This window comes from Stomoxys calcitrans, chromosome 5 (genome assembly GCF_963082655.1).
Source record: "Stomoxys calcitrans chromosome 5, idStoCalc2.1, whole genome shotgun sequence".
Lineage (NCBI taxonomy): Eukaryota > Metazoa > Arthropoda > Insecta > Diptera > Muscidae > Stomoxys > Stomoxys calcitrans.
The window spans coordinates 126896285-126905051 of NC_081556.1; the positions used below are offsets into that span (position 1 = coordinate 126896285).

The following is an 8767-nucleotide window of genomic DNA, read 5'->3' on the forward strand; positions in this document are numbered from 1 at the left end:
TTCAGAGAACATGTTGTCTTGGCATAGGCGGAGCGATGAGGACCCACTAAGGCACTTAAGACTATTCTAGATATCCGACCCATTAACATACAAATTAAGTGTGAGGCAGCCACTGCGGCTATGAGACTTAAGGCGATGGGAGAATGGATTGAGGAGGAGGAAGCAGCTCATACCATCGCGGTATAATCGAGGCGACGATAGGAAACCTGGAAGTAAGGGAAGAAGTTTTTTACCTAAAGACAACATTTCTATGAAATTTTACCTAAAGACAACATTTCTATGAAATTTTACCTAAAGACAAAATTTCTATGAAATTTTACCTAAAGACAAAGTTTCTATGAAATTTTACCTAAAGACAAAATTTCTATGAAATTTTACCTAAATACAAAATTTCTATGAAATTTTACTTAAAGACAAAATTTCTATGAAATTTTACATAAAGCCAAAATTTCTATGAAATTTTACATAAAGACAAAATTTCTATGAAATTTTACCTACAGACAGATTTTCTATGAAATTTCACCTAAAGACAAAATTTCTATGAAATTTTACATAAAGACAAAATTTCAATGAAATTTTACCTAAAGACAAAATTTCTATGAAATTTTACCTAAAGACAAAATTTCTATGAAATTTTACCTAAAGACAAAATTTCTATGCAATTTTCTCTAAAGACAAAATTTCTATGAAATTTTCTCTAAAGACAAAATTTCTATGAAATTTTCTCTAAAGACAAAATTTCTATGAAATTTTCTCTAAAGACAAAATTTCTATGAAATTTTCTCTAAAGACAAAATTTCTATGAAATTTTACCTAAAGACAAAATTTCTATGAAATTTTACCTAAACACAAAATTTCTATGAAATTTTACCTAAAGACAAAATTTCTATGAAATTTTACATAAAGACAAAATTTCTATGAAATTTTACCTAAAGACAAAAATTTATACACGCCGTTCGGTCTCTTCTTCATGAGGTTAAACTTAAAGCGGCCAGCATTTATTGATATATGAACTGCATCGATAGAAAGAGTCTGTGTCAAATTTCAACCAGATAGTTTTATACATTCGACCGCTAACATGATTTCCACAAACGGATAGAAAAATGGACATTGCTAGATCTACCAAGAAAGCAGACGATCAAGTATTTATAGACTTTATAGGGTCGTAGATGATGTTACAAACAAAACGACTAGATTTGTATATCTCCACATTCGATGAAGCTTGATACAAAAATATATCTCTGCGGTTCATGCACACACCAACATCCATGGGTTTTGTGTCGAGTTTATTTAAAAATTCCTTAGTCACATTATCTCATTCATAGACCAGTATCTCTTTAAAGCTTCATAGTAAATGATCTACAGATTGCTCGGTTATTTTTTACAATGAAATCTTCACAATGGTTACTGATCGCATTTTGTATTCTCTTGTGTTTTGTAAATGCAAAAGGAACGGAAAATCGGGATATCCGATGGTTCATACATCGCACCTCAATATATTACATTGGTACAGAGGACAATGTAAGTAAGGGCACTAACAAAATAGAAAAAAAAATAAAGTTTTTCTCGTTTTGTTTTTAAAGTACACTTCTAAGGAGGCCAGAGAAATTTGCATTCACCAAAACATGATGTTCACAATATCCTCAAGGGACACCGAAGAAATTTTGGACTATGTTACGAATGTTTATGGTAACCAAAATAATAGAAAATAGAGGAGGGTTAAAGCATACAAAGAAGATCATGATCATATACTTATACCTTATATAGGGTCTTAGACCAATTTATCGAGGTGTTGGCAACGAAAAGATGCAAACAGTATGCCCTATGGTTTTATGTTCTCAAAATTTCGAAACCAAATCTCTTTAAATTTAAAGAATGATTTTGGCCTTAACATCTTCTCCCCAACCTTCTCTCCCACCCCCATCTAGCAAAAACTTTTTATTCTATTTTAAGTAATTTTATGCTTTGTTATATCCTTTCCCAGGATTCATTCCATCGTTTTGGACATATGACAATGAAAATTTCAAACATCTGCCTGGTTCCACTAACACAAATAAGGATGGCTGCTACAAGCTGAGTAAACGCGACGCATCATTTAGCAAAGCAGATTGCAATGAAAAAATGGGATTTCTATGTAGACGCCAATTTGTGGGGGCTAGCATGTATTTCATCAACGGTACTCGCCAGGATGTGGACAAATATGATGTGGAAACCTACTGCAATCCCCATTCGACAAAATATGACCATGTAGTGCAATTGTGTTTGGTGCGTTATTTGACCACGGCCTCCAAATCAATGGAGTTGTAAAAATATACAAAAGGTGTCTAGGGCAGAAGGGGAAGCACTCAATTCAAGCCCTAGCGCAAAACATTTATGATCATAAAACTCGTTAATCAATGAAATATTTTTTTCCTAAACGTTTTTTGCTGTTTCTGTTTTTGCTTGAAGCGAATAGCCATGGATTTTGAGGGATATGAGATGAGGATGGTAATGAAATTCCTATGCAATTTTCTCCAAAAAAAATTCTATGAAATTTTACCTAAAGACAAAATTTCGATGAAATTTTACCTAAAGACAAAATTTCTATGAAATTTTACCTAAAGACAAAATTTCTATGAAATTTTACCTAAAGGCAAAATTTCTATGAAATTTTACCTAAAGGCAAAATTTCGATGAAATTTTACCTAAAGACAACATTTCTATGAAATTTTACCTAAAGACAAAATTTCTATGAAATTTTACCTAAAGACAAAATTTCTATGAAATTTTACCTAAAGACAAAATTTTTATGTAATTTTACCTAAAGGCATAGTTTCTATGAATTTTTACCTATAGACAAAATTTCTATGAATTTTTACCTATAGACAAAATTTCTATGAAATTTTACCTATAGACAAAATTTCTATGAAATTTTACCTGAAGACAAAATTTCTATGAAATTTTACCTAAAGATAAAATTTCTATGAAATTTTCTCCAAAGAAAAAATATCCATGAAATTTTTTTTAAGATAAAATGGCAATGAAATTTTCTCTGAACATAAAACGACAACTTGCGAATGTCCACATCCGCTATATCAGACAAATTCCCCAAAAAATGAGAACCTAATTTGTAACTTCTTCTAACTGCCAGTGCGGCACACACATCCGGCTGATGTGTAATAGATTCTTTTTCTTCTAGTCCTCTCAGCTTCGGCAAAAGTCGTTACTGGCAACCTTTAGTCTGTCAGCATGTTTTCCGAGCAGACAGTGACCTGTCATGATGGATACTCTGTTTTAGCCAGCGACAGCAAAGCGAATAGACCTCTTCCAGTCTAGATTAGGGTGTATAATTTAGGATTGCTCACAGCCCCCCTTTGTGACCACCTACCATTCGTTGTTCTTCGGATCTGACCCCGAAGGCTTAGCTTACATGTCGCTAGAGGCATACCCACAGATTCCAATTCCTCAGGAATGTGTAGAGTAATTCCAAGTCTGACAAGCTCACCCGCTATACAATAACCTGGGGTATCTCTGTGGCCCGGCACCCAGAACAGGTGAATTTCGAACTGTTCAGCCATCTCGTTAAGAGATCTGCGGCAGTTGAGGGCGGTTTTTGTATTCAAAAATACTTTCTCCAGGGATTTAATGGCTGCCTGGCTGTCTATGAATATATTTATGCCAATCGTCGTTAGGGCTTGATATCTTAGCCCTTCCACCACTTCCTTAAATGAAAGGATCTCAGCTTGATACACACTGCAGTGGTCGGTTTACCTTCTCGATATGACCAGTTTAAGTTTTTCAGAGTACACCCCAAAGCCCTACTGGCAGTTTAGTTTGGAACCATAGATGTCTATGTAAATTCTATTACCAGGGATCTCATAGTTCCAATCGGTTTTATCAGGATTGTACCACTATTCCTAATTTTTACCAAAAAGCGGTTTAGGTAGGGTGTAATTCACACTGGCTGGAACATCGGACATTGCATCAAGGATAACACAGTGTCCGTAGCCGCCGAATGACTAAAGAGAAAGCACCCTTAGCCTTACAACAGTGGTAGCAGCAATTTGTCTAGCCACAATGTCCAGGAGCATTTGATATAGCATTAAATTCAGTTCATCTTATGATGTCGTTCTCAGTGCAGCTGTGATGCATCAACAAGCCATCCCTTAGATCCGGCTGACTGTTGAACAGTAGGTGGACTTTTGAAGCGCCGTCCACCAGACCACAACACCATATAGCATTATAGGTCTGACAACTTCAGTACATACCCAATGCATGACGCGCGGTCTAAACTCCCAACTTTTGCCAATGGCTCTCTTACAGGTGTATAGGACAAAAGTTGCCCTTCTTGCCCTTTCTCTAATCCCAAGGTGACAGGAGCCACTGTATGTAACTTGGATCTCCAGCTGAAAAGAACTACTTCTGCCTTGCACGGATTTATATCTAGGCCACTTTCGGTAGCCTATTTCGCTGTTGCGCATAGAGCTTCCTGAAGTATATCTCTTAGTGCTAGGAAACTTCCCCTACCCGCAATTGCCATGTCATCAGCGGCCATTTTTACACCTTAGCGTCACGGTAGTGGTCGCAGCAATTTGTCTAGCCCAACGTCCAGGGGCATGAGAGGTATCATTAAATTTAGTGCATCAGATGGTGTCGTCCTCAGTGCGGCTGTGAGGCACCAACAAGTCATCTTTTGGATCCGGTTGACTATTTAACAGTAGGTGGACTTTTGAAGCGCCGTCCACCAGACCACAACACCATATAGCATTATAGGTCTGACAAACCCCAACTTTTGCCAATGGCTCTCTTACAGGTTTATAGGACAAGAGATGCCTTTTCAAAGTAGTCCTCAGTGCGGCTGTGAGGCACCAACAAGTCATCTTTTGGATCCGGTTGACTATTGAACAGTAGGTGGACTTTTGAAGCGCCGTCCACCAGACCACAACACCATATAGCATTATAGGTCTGACAAACCCCAACTTTTGCCAATGGCTCTTCTCTCCTCCCTAGAAGACAGATGCCACTTTAGGTAACTTGTATCGCGTGCCGAACTACTTCTGTCTTGCACGGACTTACGCCTAGACCACTTTCGGTAACCCATTTCGCTGCTGCACCTAGACCTTACTGGAGTGTATCTCATAGAGTACTGGGAAACTTTCCCCCAACCGCAATTGGCAGGTGATCAGCATACGCGACTACTTTTACGGCTTTTTCTTCCAGAGACAGTATTAAATTGTTATTGGCTTCGTTCCAGAGTAGAGGAGACAGTACACTTCCTGGAGATGTTTTTCTGCTGACCCATTTTTTATTATCACAGATCCCAAGCCTGTAATGCTTCTTTTTGTAAGTAAGTCATTACGGTAGAATTGATGCCCAGAATTCCAATCCTTCATGATTGATATGTGTTTTATGGTTGCCCAAAAAGTAATTGCGGATTTTTTAAAAGAAAGTAAATGCATTTTTAACAAAACATAGAATGAACTTTAATCAAATATACTTTTTTTACACTTTTTTTCTAAAGCAAGCTAAAAGTAACAGCTGATAACTGACAGAAGAAAGAATGCAATTACAGAGTCACAAGCTGTGAAAAATTTAGTCAACGCCGACTATATGAACAATCCGCAATTACTTTTTGGGCAACCCAATACATTATTGAAAGCACCTTCAATGTCATGAAATGCTACCATTGTATATTCCTTGACAACGAGGGAACCCTCTATGTAGGCGACTAGGTCGTAAAGGGCTGTTTCAGTGGACTTGCCCCTAACCCCACAATACCGGACTTGCTCGGGAACCCCAGAAAGATCAATTGAGAGCTAAAATCTTAAATCGGCAGCTAACATGCTGACAAGGGCCATATGTAGAAGTTATGAGGAGAACCTGACCTCTGAACTTCACGTATATCGCAGCTTTTGTGGTGAGACGAGGAATTGAGGTTCCTTAGAGTGCTCTCTGGCATAGAAGGGGCTCTTAATAACATGGAGCTGGAGTGTGGTGAACATTATAGCCCCCCCCCCCCCCCCCCCCCCCCCCCTCTTTTGTTGAGATTGATTCATACAATGCTAAATGTCTGGATTATCAGCGCATCACTGGCGAAAAGGTCTATTGAAATGTTATGGCCAGAGGAACTCCCCAAGGAGTAGTTTTATCCCCCTAATTGTGGTTTTATTTATTCTTAAGGTTTACAAAGGGTTTATGAGGTCTTTCAAGAACGAGAGTGTGAAGGTAGTTGCTTATGCTGATGGCATATTTTTTACTGTTGTTTGCAAGTGGAGGCAGTAATCCTGGTCAAGGTCTTATAGGTGAACAAAGTTATTTCGGTCCATGGGCCACATGAAGCGAAAAGTCGTCATTATGATGGATGGCCGTTTCTGCTCTACTATTGGGTTGCCCAAAAAGTAATTGCGGATTTTTTAAAAGAAAGTAAATGCATTTTTAATAAAACTTAGAATGAACTTTAATCAAATATACTTTTTTTACACTTTTTTTCTAAAGCAAGCTAAAAGTAACAGCTGATAACTGACAGAAGAAAGAATGCAATTACAGAGTCACAAGCTGTGAAAAAATTTGTCAACGCCGACTATATGAAAAATCCGCAATTACTTTTTGGGCAACCCAATATATTACGCAGCTTGTTCAGGAGACTTGGGGAAGCTGTCTGGAAAGTCGAAAGCCATCCACCTTAGCCAATTTTAAGTTTAAATTAATGATGAGAGGGAAAACTGACTTTAAGCCTTAATTTGCTCCTCATTTTAATTACGCTTTAAATATTTTCCCGGGGTTTCTCATATTTTATTTTGCTTGAAATCGGCTTCGCTAGACGATGCATTTTCATTGCCATAGTATGTCCCGAATGATGGAATTTCTGGACATACTATGACAATGACAATATCAAATACCTGCCTGGACTCTCTAGCACAAATTGAGAAAGAACAATGCATCGTCTAGCGAAGCCGATTGCAAGGAAAATTGGGATTTCTATGTAGACTGGCAATTTGTGGGGGCCACCGTGTACTTCTTTAGTTGTACCCGCCACTATGTGGACAAAAATGATGTGCAAACCCACTGCAACCCACATTCCACGAAGTACGACCAAGTGCAGCAAGTGAGTTTGTTATTGCGCTAATTGATCAAATCCATGGGATGTGTAACAATCCAAAGAGCGTGCGAGCTGCGAAAAGGGGGATCACTTAATTAAAACCTAAAGCAATAAAATCTATATTATGTATCGTTATGATCATAAACAAACCGCATTTATAAATGGCATATTTATCGTTAAGGGTCTTTCTGTTAATTTAATTTTTGAAGTGAATCATTGTTTTGATGGTAATATAAAAAAAATCGTATTAAACTTCTCCAAGTTTGTAGTCCGTTTCTAATGTCATAAAACATCGTACAAATGTGAAAGACATCTTTCAGAGACAAAGAAACTTCTTTGTCGATGTCATTAAAAAATCCCACTCACTCGAAAACTGTAACGAAGGCCAAATGCATTAATTCACATAAAAAGGTTCTAAATTTACTTAACCACTTAGGCCAATTTTGGCCATTACATTCTCTTGAGTCCTATAAGTCAATCACACCAGGTGGCATCTCACTGGTCGGGCAACAGCGGTATGCTGTAGACCATTTTTAAAGAATGTCTCCTTAGCCTCAAAGCTTTAAGCTAGAAATTAAGACCGACCCCTGGAGAGTCAAATCGGATAATCTATTAAATCTATGATAAGGTGTTACTTACGGGCTGAATTATGGGGGAAATATTCTACGAAAATTTGTGTTAACTGATAACTTTGTGCAAAATTTTATATTCAAAATTTCCTAGAAATTTTGTCTTTTGAGAAGATTTCATTGAAATTTTGTCTATAGAGAAAAATTTCTTTGAAATTTTGTACTTAGAGAAAATTTCATTGAAATTTTGTCTCTTTAGAGAAAATTTCATAGAAATTTTGTCATAAGAGAAAATTTCATTGAAATTTTTTCTTTAGAGAAAATTTCATTGAAATTTTGTCTTTAGAGAAAATTTCATTAAAATTTTGTCTTTAGAGAAAATTTCATTGAAATTTTGTCTTTAGAGAAAATTTCATTAAAATTTTGTCTTTAGAGAAAATTTCATTGAAATTTTGTCTTTAGAGAAAATTTCATTGAAATTTTGTCTTAAGAGAAAATTTGATTGAAATTTTATCTTTAGCGAAAATTTCATTGAAATTTTGTCTTTAGAGAAAATTTCATTGAAATTTTGTCTTTAGAGAAAATTTCATTGAAATTTTGTCTTTAGAGAAAATTTCATTGAAATTTTGTCTTTAGAGAAAATTTCATTGAAATTTAATTTAATTTTTGAAGTGAATCATTGTTTTGATGGTAATATAAAAAAAATCGTATTAAACTTCTCCAAGTTTGTAGTCCGTTTCTAATGTCATAAAACATCGTACAAATGTGAAAGACATCTTTCAGAGACAAAGAAACTTCTTTGTCGATGTCATTAAAAAATCCCACTCACTCGAAAACTGTAACGAAGGCCAAATGCATTAATTCACATAAAAAGGTTCTAAATTTACTTAACCACTTAGGCCAATTTTGGCCATTACATTCTCTTGGGTCCTATAAGTCAATCACACCAGGTGGCATCTCACTGGTCGGGCAACAGCGGTATGCTGTAGACCATTTTTAAAGAATGTCTCCTTAGCCTCAAAGCTTTAAGCTAGAAATTAAGACCGACCCCTGGCGAGTCAAATCGGATAATCTATTAAATCTATGATAAGGTGTTACTTACGGGCTGAATTATGGGGGA

General features: G+C 36.4%; 1 protein-coding gene across 1 annotated transcript; it reads left to right on the forward strand.

Moving 5' to 3' along the window:
• Positions 1-1339: 1339 nt before the first annotated feature.
• LOC106094304 (uncharacterized) lies at positions 1340-2421 on the forward strand. Its single transcript, XM_013261515.2, has 3 exons — positions 1340-1521; positions 1584-1689; positions 1985-2421. The coding sequence occupies exons 1-3, from the start codon at positions 1387-1389 to the stop codon at positions 2305-2307; spliced, it is 564 nt and encodes a 187-aa protein (XP_013116969.2). The 5' UTR covers positions 1340-1386; the 3' UTR covers positions 2308-2421.
• Positions 2422-8767: the final 6346 nt, after the last annotated feature.

Coding starts and splice junctions, on each gene's coding strand:
- LOC106094304 (XM_013261515.2), top strand. CDS start 1,387: ATGAAATCTTCACAATGGTTACTGATCGCATTTTGTATTCTCTTGTGT. Junction 1,522..1,583: donor ACATTGGTACAGAGGACAAT/GTAAGTAAGGGC, acceptor TTGTTTTTAAAG/TACACTTCTAAGGAGGCCAG. Junction 1,690..1,984: donor CTATGTTACGAATGTTTATG/GTAACCAAAATA, acceptor ATCCTTTCCCAG/GATTCATTCCATCGTTTTGG.